The sequence below is a fragment of the Miniopterus schreibersii genome (genome assembly GCF_964146895.1).
Source record: "Miniopterus schreibersii genome assembly, chromosome: 17".
Lineage (NCBI taxonomy): Eukaryota > Metazoa > Chordata > Mammalia > Chiroptera > Miniopteridae > Miniopterus > Miniopterus schreibersii.
In genome coordinates this window covers 5,146,176-5,161,859 of record NC_138117.1, presented here as the reverse complement: position 1 = coordinate 5,161,859, position 15,684 = coordinate 5,146,176, and the positions used below count along the sequence as shown (strand labels likewise).

General features: G+C 47.9%; 1 protein-coding gene across 2 annotated transcripts in view; it reads right to left on the bottom strand.

Moving 5' to 3' along the window:
- Window positions 1-15,684, bottom strand: part of MATN2 (matrilin 2) — a 77,610-nt gene that overhangs the window by 29,102 nt on the left and 32,824 nt on the right. For both annotated transcript variants that reach the window (XM_081116985.1, XM_081116984.1), the window contains exons 4-5: window positions 13,235-13,357; window positions 4,542-4,664 (exon numbers count right to left, since the gene is read on the bottom strand). In XM_081116985.1, coding sequence (XP_080973111.1) covers window positions 4,542-4,664; window positions 13,235-13,357 — 246 coding nt within the window. The remainder of the gene's footprint in view (window positions 1-4,541; window positions 4,665-13,234; window positions 13,358-15,684) is intronic.

Here is a 15,684-nt window from a genome sequence, read left to right as displayed (position 1 = left end):
CTTCCAAATCTTGTCTCTTGTAAATGACGCTGCGATGAACACAGGGGGCATGTATTCTTTCCAATCAGTGTTTTGGGTTTTTTTGGATATATTCCCAGAAGTGGAATTGCTGGGTAAAAAGTAATTTTTATTAAAAGTACAGTTATGTGTTTTAAATAAAAATAAAATGGTTAAGGTTTATATATGTTTTTCATGATTCTGCTCTTTGAATGACATTTCCCATCAATAAGCCAAACCCAGGCCCAATCTCATGGGACAAGAAGGCTTCTCTGGGACTTCGATTCTCGTGCTGGTTGTGTTTTTTGTGTGCGCAGCTCTCTGGGAAAGTAAAGGGGAGAGCAGAAATCGTCAAGGCGGGACTCCGGCATCCCTGGGTCAAACCCCACCTTGACCTGAAGGCCACTCGCTGGGGACAGCAGATGAGACCATCAGTACAGCGTTAAACCTGGAGGAGCCAACTTCCAGGCACGTGGACCTAAAAGCTTTTTAAGGCCAAGAGAGTTCCAGCCCGTTCAACTCTGATATCCTTGGATGCCTGTTTTGGGTTCTTTGCATAACTTCCTTGGTTGCAAAATTGTACTTGTGAAGAGAGAGGCCCAGTTTAGGGGGAAGATAAATGAAGGCGATTTATGTGTATAACCCAGAGATGCCTCTGTTATTCCAAGTCTTCATCTACGTCGACAAAATCCTTTCTTGGTCATTTTGTCTGAAATTTCTACACTCTCCTTTACAAACAGAAGGAGTACAGTAGTCCCCCTTATCCATAGGGGATACATCCCAAGACTCCCAGTGGATGCCTGAAACTGCAGATAGTGCCAAACCCCATATATACTATGTTTTCTCCTATACATACACACCTATGGTAAAATTTAATTTATAAATTAGGTATAGTAAGAGATTAACAACAATAACTAACAAAATAAAATAATTATAATAATATACTGTAATAAAAGTTATTGCGCTGTACTCTTGAGACATGGTCATATGAGATGAGGTGAAGTGAATGGCTTAGGTATTATGACACTTTGTTAGGATACAACTGACCTTCTGACAACATGGCTACTAAGTGACTAATGGGCAGGGCCCGTTATCCAGCGTGGATATGCTGAACAAAGGGATGATTCACGACCCGGGCAGAAAAGAACATGGCCCAAGGTTTTATCACACTACTCAGAATGGTATGCAATTTTTTTTAAGATATGTTTTTATTGAGAGAGAGAGGAAGGGAGAGGGAGAGAGAGAAAAAAACATCGATGGGCTGCCTCCTGCACGCCTGAAACCTGGGCATGTTCCTGACTGAGAATGGAACCAGTGACCTCTTGGTGCATGGCATGACGCTCAACCAACTGAGCCACACTGGCCGGGCAGAACGGCATGCAATTTAAAACTTAGGAACTGTGAACCAATGTCATCTCAATACACTGAATTTTAAAAAAACTTATAAATTGCTTATTTCTGAAATTTCCATTTAATATTTTCAGACCGTGGTTGATTGCTGGTACCTGACCCCGTGGAAAGCGAAACCATGGATATGGGGTAACTACTGTCATTCCCTGGCTGTAGCTCTTTGGCCCTGCAGATCACAAACTGCTCGGGTCTCAGGGGCAAGGCCAGACCCAACATGGCCAGTCTCTGCCTACTATGTGAGAAATCGCTCAGCTGCCTTCAAGGAGACTACTTTGGTGCAAGGTAACAAAGCCTAAGACTGACAGTCTCTGATTTACAAGCTGGTCACATTCCCAAGTTTTCTCAGCAGGGATCAGTCTGCAAGGGGCTGCCTGGCAGAGCGTCTGGCAGAGCGTTCTGAAATGTTTGCTGAGATGAATCCATTGCTCAAGTTGATGGCTTTCTGAGTTCTGTCCATTTGGCCTCGCTGGGGCATGACATTAATAGCGACCTGGCCTAGAAACACTCTGCCACCTCCTCCGTGACTCTTCTGGTTCCCTCTTCCTTCACTCCCCTCCCACCTCAGGCTGTTCCTTCATGGATATTTTTCCTGCCCCCACTTTGCCCTGTTGCTCCCTACATCTGGCTACAGCCCAAGGCTCAGACCTTCACTCTCTACTCACCCCACACTTCAGATATGCAGGAAATTATAATAATTTGTGTAGTAGAAGTAGTAACAGTAATAATAATAATAATAAATTGCCCAGTGTGTATTAGGAACTTCACTCACTATCTTATCTAATCCCACAAAATCCCCTGCTCTACACATGGATGAGAAAACTGCAGAAATTAAATGATTTATGCCAAGACACATGACCAGCAATAGCAGAACTGGATTTGAGCCCAGGTCTCACTGTATTGAAGGTCCAGATGCCTTCAAAACAACCAAAAACACATAAACATTTAAAATGAGGAACAGATGGAAATTAAAATTTAGAGAGAAATGGACTGCACTGCTTCCTGACTGCATCATGGTTCTAACCTCTCCGAGTGCTGTTTTCTGCTCCCTCTTGACTTGTCCCTATTGGTGACCCACCTTGGTTTCAGACTCACCTTGTCTAAAACTACTATTTTTTCTGAAAACCTGTTCCCGTCACTCCCCCATCCCTGTCACCATCACTCTCAGCATCATGGAAGTTCAAGCCCGGCAGTCATTAGCAACTCTTCCTCCCCCCTCTACCTACAGCACCTTCTTTCACCCTTGACTCCATCCCTCTGTTCCCCCAGTCGCTGCTCCAACTCGGGCTCTCGACCATAGTGTCCCCCTGGCCTTTCCATTCCTCACCATCTTCCTCCTGGAACCCATCCTGCAGTTTACCACAAGCTTAAGTTTCCTAAGATGAGGTTTTGCATTTGTCACTCCAAAATGCAAGTCCTTCAGCAGCTCTTTTTCAGAGGTAAATTCCAAACTGCCTGGTTTTCAAAGCCCTGAACAGTCTGGTTGCTCCTAGTATCTTGAACTTAATCTCCCACCTCACACCTGCAGGGACTCTCTGCTTCAACAGAGCTGGTCTCCTCAACTGTTTAAGTCAAGCTGAGCCTTAACTAGCGCGATCATGTAACTTAATGTCAAACTGAAGCCCCCCAGAAAGTGAGAGGGAGTGCTACTGAGAACCAAGCCAACCAGCATAAACTGGGATCGTCCTGGATTAACGGGGATTTATGGTCACCACCTTCTTAATGTTCCCTGGCCATCTACATACAGGCCACCCGGACCAGCTGCTAATGGAATTATTCCAGGGTCCTTCCCAGCCTTCGATCTCCTCTCGATTTCCTGCTCTGAGTCGGATAGCTGGGGGTCTGCATCTTTGACAAGCCCCTTCAGATCGACATTCTCGGGTTAGGCTGTCTGATTAGCTCCCAAGTCGTTCTCTCTGTGAGTCTCTCCCTGAGCTCCCAGCTCCCAGGAGCAAGGCCTGCCCCTCCTAGCCCAGCCTCAGCCCCCAAACTTTGGGAGCACTGCCACCTCCACAGCATCACGGTCCCTCATGTCCCCTCTTGCCTCGGACGTCTGTCCAATTGCTGCCCTTCCTTCCTTGGCCAGATCTTCCCCGCCCGAGCCACCAGGATGTCCCTTCTGTAGCCTCCGTCACCGCTGTCAGTTGCTTTGCACTCAGCACAGTCCCACTGAGCAGCAACCGACCTTCTGAGAACTAGTTCAGTCTCCCTAACCGAGGCCACCGGCAACGGAGGCCCACGATGGCGTCACCATCTCACTCCCAGCCTCTGACGGGTCTGACTCCTGGCTGAGGCGGAGGATGGCAGGAACACCTGGTGGGGGAGACCTGCGTCGCAGTCGCTCCCGTTGCCACCCTTCGGCGGGGACGGCCCCTCCGAGGAAAGGCAGACATTCTCACAGGCTGATAGCCGCAGCAAGACACATTCCATCTCCAAGGAACACAGCCCACAACAGCTCCCTGGCAACCGCAGCATCTACTTTCCTGCTCGCTGCTCTTCAATAAATGTCAAATTCCAGAAGTCACAGCAAAGCCCTTCGAGACACAAAGGTTCTCTACTACATAGGGACAATCAGGCAATTATTTGGCAACACTCAGAGAACTGGGTTCCCCATGCCCTCCAGTTTCCTAAGGGCCAAGGCCGACCTCCTTGCCCCAGCCATGGCCCTCACTGTCCCTGTCCCATCTACTCACTGTCACCCTCACAGGCTCCGAGCTCTCCTGGTCCCTCCCCTCAACCTAAGCTACCAGACACCCTCACCCTGTTTCCTGAAGCTCAGCCACTGGTTTTACTCCCAATGGCCTGGTCTGCTTCTGACCATGTAGCATCTAAAGTGCCCACTCATTTAACAACAGGTAAGGGAAGAAAGATAGTGTGATCTATTTTGTTGAACAATAACAAAATGTTCTGAGGTAGGCACGTGTATATATTTCGGGCTCGACCCCCAGTAGGGAGCGTGCAGGAGGCTGCAGATTGTTGATGTTTCTCTCATCGATGTTTCTCTCTCCCTCTCCCTCCCTCTCCCTTCCTCTCTCTCTAAAAATCAATAAGAACATATTTTTAAAAAACCTCACAGGAGAGCAGCTGGGCACGTGGGCCTCCCCTCCCTCCCTAGGCAAGGCCGGGGGAGCACTCACCCACACACGCTTTCCCGTCCTGGGCCAGGGCGTAGCCCCGGTAGCACTGGCAGACGAAGGAGCCCAGCACGTTCACGCACAGCTGCTCACAGCCGTGGTCCTCGGCGGCGCACAGGTCCTGGACTGGGGCAGAGGCACGCCATTAGAGCACAGCTCCAAGGCCCGCCGCGGCCCAGGCGCACCGGGCAACCGCACAGCGCCTGCCGGGAAAACTGGAAAACGGCGCGAGCACTGATACGTGACCACAGCGGGGAATCTGGAAAACACAACAATCTATAAAAGACAACCCACCCGTGAGCCCCCCACACGCGATCCCACCACCCAGAGGCAGCCGCTGTTAACATTCTGGGGAGGACAGATACACGTTTCTCAAAGGTGAAACCATTCGCCTGTGTTAGATGCATTAATTTAAAATCCACATCAGTTTTTATTTCCCATGTCACTGAAAGTGCTCTGAAAACATTCTGAGGGAGCTGTGAGTTATCACAGGCAGCGTTTGCACTTGTCCCTTTGGACATACTTCTCATTTCGTGTGTCTACTGGAAGGATCTTTGAAAATCCTCTTTGCCCTTTACGTATTCATCCCAGTAACGTGAGGAGAATGGGAAGCCAGGGGAGCTTAGGGAGGTAACGAAATTTCCTAGGGAGACACGGATGTACGGTTATTAGCGGACAGTCCTGTTTTGGTCAAATATTCATCATATGTCCACAGAGCACTGAGCCCTGGCTATGTACCCAAGTGCAAGGTGAGGGTGCACCACAGGGATGCATCGCTGCAGTGGAACTAAGACGATATCAGAGACTGGAAAGGTCAAAGGCATTTGCAGTCGGTCACTGCTTCAGACTCTCCTCTGCAGAAACAGGCTGAGCTGATGACATTATTTCCCAGCAAGGAGGACAGCTTGGGTTCATAACTGTACTCCCACTGCTCCTCCCTAACCAGTGTTAGGCAGGGTCCTGCTGGACACAGAGAGGTGGGCAAAGCAGTGGCTGGTGCCCTGGGTGTCCTTCGACTGCCCAGGCCAGTCCCACAAACAGCACGCTTGCCAGTTGTCCCTTCATACTATTTCCAGAATGTTGGGGATTTACGGCCACTAGTGATCTGTACTGTCCCAATGGAAACCACCGGGGAATAAGTTTAATTAAACAAAGACAAAGGAATAAATACAGACTAGGTTCTGACAAAACAACTGTTGTTTTTTGGCAGTGGCCACTTCTATCAGAAACAAACGCAGATGTTTTTGGAGGATTGCTTATGCTTTTCAAAACTGAGTTGCTTTTTCTCACAGCCTGGGAGGAGTTCACGGAAGGGCGATAAAACCATGGGGGCGGCAGAGCACTGGATTGAGTTCCCGTCACCCTTCCAGATCACCTTTACCTGGTGACCCCCACTCATGGATCGCGGCGTCGGTCCAACGTCACCTCCTCCAGGAAGCCTTCTGCAGGTTGGCGGGGCTCCTTCCTCTGACTCCCTAGCACCATACGCAAGGCTCCACTCTTGTGCCTCTGCATTATCCCCATGGTACTGGAAGGACCTGCCCACAGTCTGCCTGCTCCACTGGCCCGTGAGCTGGGCCTGCCCCAGTTTGGGTTCCCCAGAGCCTAGCTCCATGGCCTGGTGCATGCAGTTGGTGCTCCATTAGTGCTCATGGGCCGAATGAAGAGTAGCAAAGGCCTAGCCCCTTGCCTCCCCCTGACTCTAGAGTGTTCCTAGAGTCCTGTGAGGTTCAAGTCCCTTGGTCCCTACTTTTTCAGGTCACATACAAAATAATCTTTTCAGTGAGATCGCCTTCCGACCACACTATTTAACACTTAGTGTAAACAAGGAGATAATGGGAAGTTATGTTTCCTTAGGCAGGGTGAGAGTGAGGTGATCACATCAGTGAAAGAACACTGCCTCTGGAGCTGGGTGATTTCTATAAGATTTAATTTTCACAGAGGTTAAATAATTAAGTGGCGAGAACATCTTACTGCAGGGCTAAACGAGGTAATATAGCACCGGGCAGGTGGTAGGTACTCGGCAGACATTAGCCTCCTTCCTTCTTAGACTGGGGTAAAGAAAGGTCTTGGTGGCGTGGGCCTAGTTAAGCGTGGAGGAGAAGTGAACCTCACCCCAAATTTTGCCTACATCACAGTTCTAATTAGTGTCACTTTATTGGGTGCCTATGAAAACCCTACACATGGACGTCAGATTCTGACTTCTTTAAATAATGTCATGTATCTTTGACTAAGTTTTGGTCTGTGAGTTCTATTCTGAATTGATCTGATAGAGCAAAGTAGGATATTTTGAATTTTATAACAAAAGATCTCACCAGACTCCAGCAGTGCCTCGCCGGAGGGCAATCCTTAGCACAGAGCCGAGAGTTGGCAAAATCTGCTTGTTTCTCTTAGTTCCTGGAGAATTTTAGGAGGGATGTTAACTGTGTCTGCTCAGTCTTCCCAGGTGAAGTAAATCAGCCAGGGTTTGATAACTAGGAGCCCAAAGTTGTGCTCAAGTCCATCCTCAGTGTGACCCCAGGCTCTCTCATGCACCGTAGATTTAAGTGCCTTCCTTCCTTCGTGATCTTGAATCCCTGGCGTAGTGCCTGGGTCCCGAGAATTTGGAAAACTTGCATCTGGTGACACTAGACAAGGAACACGGGACAAAGCCTGTGGCCACTGTGGCTGACCTCACCCTGGGTGAAATTGAAGGGCTTTTACTGACTTTTCAGTATTTTAGACAAGCCACATTGCATGCTGTTGACACCAGTGACAGTTTAATCTCTCCTTTGGAGTTAAAGAGAAATGAACAACTTTAAAGGCACATTCCACTTTTTTATAGCGCCTGCTGTTACTTACCCTGAAATGCAAAAATAAGAAATTATCTATCACAGCAAGAGAGGAGAGAAATGTATTAGTAGGGCTGTTATTTCACCCTTGTGGGAAACACTGGGGTTTCCAACCTGCTCATACTCCAAAGCTCGGTCAGGGGTACGGCTCCACAAACGCGAGCAAAACCCAAGTCTGCGTTTTGGGGAACGGCTCCTTTCTTTTGTCATGTCTGAAAGCACTCATCTTATTTTGACAGCCTCAGTTGGATTTAAAGGCTTTCAACGGTAAATGTGAATCATCAGCCTTGGGCTTCTACGCTGGGAGAAACAGAACAAGCCCACTGTCCGGAGAAAAGCAAACCTGTCCTTCAGGCGAAACCCAGCTGTGCTCATGGCCTTCTTTTCCCCGACGGTTTAATTCTTTTCCAATCAGTTCTCCTGTTCACTATCGAGATTTTAGTTTTCTTTTGAGAATGGAAAATGGGGGACCCCACACTAAAGCCTTAAAACATAAGTAAATGTGGCCAAATTTGGTTGATCCAAATAATAAATGTGAACGGGTAACGCCCTACTCTTGCAGAGAGCTTTGCTGTTTCCAAGGCTGTCACGGCATCACATCCTTAGTATAAACGTCCTATTGGGTGGGATCCCAGGGAGAGGTCTACTTTAAAACATGTAGGTCAGTAGTTTTCAAACTTGAGCTTCCCTCAGAATCCCCTAGAGGGCTTGTTAAAACACACATTCCTAAGTCCCACCCGGAGTCTAGGGTAGGGCCTAGGAATTTGACTTTTCAACGGGTTTCCCCACAAAGTTGAAGCTTCTTTGAGAACCACTTGTCTAGGTGCCTGTGGAAATAAGAAAGCACAGAAGCTCTACAAGGTTCAAACTCACGTCTCCTGCTGAGTAATAATTCTTTCACAGCTGGGATTTCTCCACTCACGTCAGTCAGCTCCGTTCTCCCACGAGGCCCTACTCATCCAGATTACCCTCCCCCCACTTTAAACCCTGCACCCTGGCACAGCCAGAGGGTGAGCACAGTGCATCGCATGATGTCCACATTCCTGGGCCCAGCAGCCAGGGCTAAGAGGGAGCCCCATGACCGAGTCTCCTCCACTCAACAGGTCTCTGCTTCTGCTTGGGGCAGTCTCAGTGTTTACTCTGAGGCTGTGTGCTCCACAATCTGAATGTGGGCTGCCCTTTCCACACTCCCTTCCTCCCTCCAAGATTTCATCCATTTGCAGGGTCTGTTAACACCGTCAAGCACATCCAGCCAGGCATTTCCGTGAACTCCAATCCTTCATCTCCAGCTGCACCCAACCACTTGTGTGGGCTCCTTCCCACAGTCACCAGTTTTCCCTCAAAACCAGGTTTCTTCTCTGAAGTTAGCCCCCATCTTATGTCATAAACTCCTCCCCAGAGCAGAGATTATTGCTGTGGTCTCCTAACGAATTCTGCGGGTATAAAAACCACGTGCACTGAATTGACTGAACTGATTAGAATTGCAACCGAAATGCATATTTCCTATTTTGCTCCCCATGTGTGGAGCACAAGGGAAGCCAAGATCTGAGTGTTTCTTAGGTCTTAAACATATAAGAGAAACACTGATTTTTCTCCCACCACCCATAAGAGTGCTTGGTCCATAGAAGGGAATCAATAAGTATTGAATGAATAAATGGATGGATGGATGGATGAATGTGATACTGTTGTAATTAGCTAGTTATTAATAATAGAAAAGGAACAAAAAAAGGCCAGACATTATAGGCATGTCATTTGGGCAGCTTCACCAGGAAGCTGTAATTTCACACTCCTCAGGGAACCACTGGTCTATCCCCTGCAAAACACTGGGGGAAGGGGTCCAACAAAGGGGAGATAGACCGGAATCTTTCATTTCACTGTTATCTCAGTTAGAACCTCCAGTACAATGTTGAATAGAAGTAATGAGAGTGGACATACTTGTTCTTTACCTTAGAAGGAAAGCATTTAGTCATACTCAAGCACAGTCTTGAGTATGATATTGACTGTAGGTTTTTTCAAAGATGCCTTCTATTAGGTTGAGCAATTCCCCTTTATTCCTAGTTTGCTGAAAGTTTTTATAATGAATGAATGTTGGGTATTATCCAGTGCTTTTTCCGCACATATTGAAATAATCATATGCTTGACCTGGTCTTTGAATGGAAGGGCACATTTTGAGCCACTGACCAACTAATGTCCAGAAAAGGGTTATGTGGACAATGAAGAGAACCGATACCAGGTCACCAAAAGATGTATTTTACACTTACCCTGAAGAAGAGAAAAATAATGGGGATGGGGGTAGATAACACTCTTCAATAATGAAAGGGCTTTCTCTTTTTATTTGGAAAAGGAAATACACTTTTTAGTATATAGCTTCAGGTGGCAGAAATATGATCAATGGTGGGACTTATGGAGAGCAGGATTTCAGCCCAACCACTGATCCAGGCTGCCAGGAAGGGATGCAGGTGCTTTGCAAGGACTCAGTGTCCCAGGGGAGGGAGGGTGGTGGACAAGCACCACTGCCCATCTGGGACACCAGGAAGGAATACAATTCCTGGGTTATGTGGGAGAGGGAGCTAAAAGTCTGACAGCCAAGGTCCATTTCCATGTGAAGAAGCCATGAGTTAGCTATGTCTGCCTCCTCTCTCCACACAGGCTGAGTATGATAGGAAATGGCGGATATGGGGTGTGTGTGTGTGTGTGTGTGTGAATGCAATCACCTAGCAGGCACTCTCACAATCATTATGTACAATGACAAATCACAGCAGCTGGTAGTGGACTTGGTGCGGGGATGACAATCATTTGAATATTAATTCTGGTGAATTGGTTCTGAATTTCCCCTGGGATCAGTGAGCCTTTGAACCTGCCCATCTCCTGGGCTTGGAGGAGTTTCTCTGGTTGTGGGGTTACCCTGCTGCCATCTGGGGACCCTCATGGATCATGGGACAGTATCAAATGGTGGCTAAGAGCTAGGACTACAGAGTCACACATAACGGGAGATGTATTCTGGTTTGGTCACATTGCTAGCCGTATGGCCTTGAGTAAACTAACCTTTACTTTTGTACCGTATTTTCCTTATCTGTAAAACAAGAATGACAAAACCTACTATAAGAGCTGTTGTGAGAATGAAATGAGATAACATAAAAAGCACTCCGGAGAGCGCCTGGCCCGTGGTAAGCACTTAGAAAGAGGCTATAGTTAGGCCTGACTGTGTGCAGCACACTGGGCTGGGCAAGGGCTGCAATCACTTTTGGTGGCAGTGACCTTGAGCGTTTATTTGACTTGCTCTCATGCAGGAATGTGAGCTCTAAGAGAGCGGGAGCATTGCTGGTTTATTCATGATTTTATTTCCAGTAACTTGCATGCTGCCCAGCACATCTTATATGCTCAAAAATGGAAATAGCTGCGTCTCATTCCTCTCCAAGTCCACTGAGTCTCTCTCAGGGTTGGCAAGGACAGTTCCCTGCAAGCAACTGATAAACAAGAGATCAGTATGGCCCGGCCTCCCCTTGGCACAACTTTTAACTGTCTCCCAGACCAAAACCATAGGCTAACATGGACTTATCAATGAGATAGGTCTTCATTTGTCACCACTCTTCCCATTTTTTATGGGTGAGGACCTTGAGTCAAGGAGTTTAAATAACAGCTCAGGGTGACAGCCACAGCCTGTGAGTGGTAACGTCAGGATTCAAGCCCAGGTCTCTGGACTATAAAGACATTGTTCTTTCCGAAAGGTCACCGGTATACTAGTTTCAGGCAGGCAAGCAACAGAGTTATTATCTTTTCCTGAGAGAGAGAGAACTGCTCTTTATGATTGTACATATTACACTAGGTCTGATGCTGATGGTAAAGATAGTTGAACTGCTGCAGTGACTGGAGGGATGGGTCAGACTGGACGGCTCAGCCCTGGCTCCAGCTCCATCCCTTCTCCTTAACTAGAAGCCCCCCTCACCCTTCCCTCCGATCTCACTGCCCGACGCCAATGAATCTCAAAGAGTGGAGGCAACCTATGTCAGAAGTTCATTGAAAATGCAGAGTCCTCAGCTCGGGATCTGCTGACTCTGAATCTCTGGGGTGAGGCCCAGAGGGGGGCTTCGGGTGATTCTAGTTACTGAAGCTTGAACCACCCCCTGGCTCCACCTCCCTTTTCCCCCGGGGCCTCCTTGTCCCTCCATCGGTCTGTCTGAAGCCCAGACAGCTCCTGCTTCATGCTCTTTGCAGCCACATTTCTACAGAGGAGGGAGCCAAGGCCAGACCAGCGCTTTGGAAGAGCCTGGGGGCCTCAGAGCCTGAGGTTGGAAAACCCTGGTGTGCGGGGAAGGCCTTGCTGATGGCATCAGGGGAAGACTTTTTATTTTTTTATTTCCTGGGTCTCAAATTCCTCTGGCTTAACTAAGCCAGCCCACAGAAGTTGGAGATGGGCAGACACCCAGATCCCAGCAGATCGCTGGGCAGGAGACAAGGACAGGAATGTCTGCACTTCTAGGAAGGGAAGGCAGGAAGGGAGTTAGCAAGGGGGCTGAGCCCTCTGTGAAATTCAGCGGGGAGGAAAAGTTCCTGAAGATGCCAGGGTGGCAGGGCGAGAGAGAAGACCCGAAGAGAATAGAGGTGTGCCTAAAAAGATGTTCAGGTGGTTTGCTGAGCCGTGTGGGAGGCGACCTCTCCTGGGCTACCCTAGTTGTCCAGTAAATTCTACTAAACTCATGAGTCTCTGGTGAGTGATTTTTGTTGTGGAAACTGAAGAAGGGTTGGAGGTTCCAGCAGGTCAGGAGGGGTCAGGCTGCACTCAACAACCTGGGACCTAGGGTCTAAGAGGAGGTGAAGAGCTCAGAGGCCCCGGGCTTCACAGAGTTCCAGGGCTTTGGGCTTCTACAGCCACAGAGACAGAGGAGTCAAGCAGATGTCCCTAATTTAGGGGTGTGGGCAGGGAGGCTGCCAGCCAACCACTCTCAACCCCGAAACTGAAAAGTGAGAATACAAAAAGAAAAGGCAGTTTGGCTCTATCAATGCGACACTAATTACAGCCATTTGTACAAACCGTTCCCATTAACGCTTAATCGCATACGATGCGGCACTCTGACAGCTACGCACTGCGGGACTACCCGGCTGACTAGCTCAGTCTTATTTACCTCCCGGTGGGCCTGCCTCCCTCTGTCTTTCTTGCTTTGGTAGCTTGTCTATGGCTAATGCAGTGGCTTTATTTACAACTTGAAAAAAACCTATGGGCACAACACTCAGCATCTGAGTAATTCTCTCCTCTAAGCGGTGGATTACCTCGTGGGGGCACAAATGCCAGTACTGCCTAGTGGGGGGGCTTGGCCAAAAAAGAATGCGGATTCGATTGACACCTATCTGTTTGCCCTTTCCTCTTCTGGAGTCCTATCAAGTGTCCCTCTCCGAGGCAAGCGGATCCCGGTGGACGTCTAAAACAGAACTCGAACAGTCATTCCCAGCCCGTGTCACTAACTCATCCCAAGACCATGCTCCAAGAAGAGACTCTCGTACGGAAACAGTTCCTCGGGGAACCGTTAATAGAGATGGGGGGGGTGAAAGGCTTTTCGGCAGCTTCCCCTAGGAAGTAAAAGACACCAGCTATGAGTTCAAGGCGGCTATTTCTGAGAAGGTGCCTCCAACCATCTTCCACACTCTTCCTGATGGCCTACTATGTGCTCGACTCTGGCCTAGGCGCTGTGATGACAGAGTGGGGGGAGGGTGGAGATCAACACAAAATATATGGATTACAAAACCGTGTTTCCATGCTTAGGGTGGCGACGACTTGGTCGGGTGAGGGGCCACCTATGAGTTAAATGGGCCCAGGTAAAAGAAGGGGAGGAGGGGAGGACAGCGTGGACATCAGCAAAGCAATCTTACTTCTGCAAGTTGTCTGGTCCGCGTTGAGGATGTAGCCCTGTTTGCACCTGCAGACGTACGAGCCAGGGGTGTTGATGCAGAAGTGGGCACAGTTGTGCTCCAGCAGGCTGCACATGTGGGCCGCTGGAAAGAAACGCACGGCAGGTTAGGGCAGCGGCAACGCCTCCTCTGACTTCACGCGCCCTGCAAACACGGATTCAGAATCTACTCCGGGACGGAGAGAGCAGGGCCCAAAGGGACACAGGCCGCAGTCCCCACCCTCGGGGGTTTACAGCCTCTGGTCAGGTGAGACAGTTCTAGATAAATGCTATCAGCCGTACCCAGAGAAAGGACCATGGAGGGTTCAAGGGAAATGAGGTTAGGCTAAGCCATATAAAATTGCCAATATCCAATAAAAACAGGTCAAAATGACCTACAAAAAGAGAAATTGTATGGTTCAATTTATAATACCCAACTGGTGGGTAGGAAGATCGGAAAGCTTGCTGACACCAGAGGGGGCTCTGGCTAAAGTGTGGCTTTTCAGTAGGCAGCAATGCAGTTGGAGGAAAAGCTGTTAAGTTAAATGAAGATGTGGTTAAGAATCAATAGTTTCGCCCTGTCTGGTGTGGCTTAGTGGTTAGAGCATCGGCTTGTACACCTAAGCGTCGAGGGTTTGATTCCCGGTCAAGGGCACATACCTGGGTTGCAGGTTTGATCCGGGCCCGGTAGGGACGGGTGCAGGAGGCCACCAATTGATTTGTCTCTCTCACATCGACGTTTCTCTCTCCCTCTCTCTCTCTCTCTCCCTGCCCCCCTTCCCTCCCTCTTCCTCTCTCCCTTCCACTCTCTAAAAAAAAAAAAAAAAATCAATGGGAAAAATATCCTCAGGTAGGGATTAACAACAACAACAAAAAGGAACCAACAGTTTCTGAGGATCATACATCCCAAGAGTAGTATAATTTTTTTAATATGTAGAAGTGTTATGCTAAGTTTTGGGAGTAAAATAATGCATTCATATGTTCCATGCTTCTGTAAGCTTTATATCTCACTTTAAAATATTTCTGCATTTAGTTTCTGAAGTACTTCAGCTTTCAGATACATCAGTTCTCGCATAAGTCTGTCTGAAGCTCATAAAAATTCTTATTTTTTAATATTTTAATTTATGACTTTACTCAAAATAAGGCAACTTGAACATATTTAAAACTTACCAACAAGTGTTCTCAAAAACAAGAAAGATGACCTAACGTAGAAATATATTTATAGAGGCTAAAGCAAAAGAGGCTTTCAAAAGCTAAGAACAACCCCGTTGACCCATTGCTTAGAAACCTCAGCTACCGATGGAATCCATGGTATAACTTAGGCATATGTCTCCTTACTTCTAAGTATGAAATATGAACTAAGGCAGTAAAACTCATTTATTTTATAATAATACAATTTAGAATGAGCATTCTGAACAGTGTCTAGGGACCCTCAGCATACACACTTACTGTTTTGTCTGTGTAACACCCCCTTGTTCTAGAAACTGCCCTTTCACTCCAAATGCACGGGAACTGTGGGAGCTGCTGTGTTGGTATGAGGCAGCCCCACTCCTGGCCTTTGTCGGGTAGGACAGGGTTTGGCAACCAGAGCCCTTTCTTGGCATTTAGGAACTAGAACTGAGAAAAGGGGGCTTAAACCAAGGGCAAGTATATCTGGGGGGCTGATATGCTCTCTGCTCATGGACGACAGGAGTCCATGGGGAAGCAGAGGGAAGAGATGGAGACAGGACTGTCGTTCATTAATTACTCTTCTCGTAATTCCATGAGTAATATAATGCAATCCCTCCTTTCCCAACCTAGTTCAAGTTGAATTTCTACTACTTTCAACCAAAAGAACCCCAAACACTTTTACTAAGGTAGAATAAAATTTTCCATCTGTAATATTCTGTGGATGACTGTTCAGTGAGTCTACGAGCATCTGGGCCTCGATGTCTTGCTCTCCCATGGGCGGGCCTTTGTGATGTGACTGACAGGGAGATGACAGCTCTGCCTCCTCTGCTGGCCTGCAGGTGGTCTCATTTCTCCGAAGGCCTCTGGGCTGGAACTGGGTCAAGGCTTTGTGTTCAGGGGAAGGAATCACTGATCAGCAGACTACCATTGGCAGGAGTGGATTTTTTTTAAGCTAGGAAATATTAATGTTCATAAATGTTTATTAATAAGTCCATGAATGATTAACAGAATAATGAAGGGAGTGGTGGGGCTGTCTGGGGCCCTTGAAAGAAACAGTTACTGGCTATATAAAGTCAATATGTGTGGAAGTCAATCTGCCCTCCCAACTTAACAAAACAGGGCCTCAAAGGGGTGTAATGAGTGTAGACTTTGCCCAGGTTAGCTGATCAAACGTGTGTCTCAGGAACACTTTTAGGGCCTTACATTGAGACTGGGTGGGGTAGGGGTGGGGGGAGCTATTAGGGTAGGAGTGGCCAGCCTTCA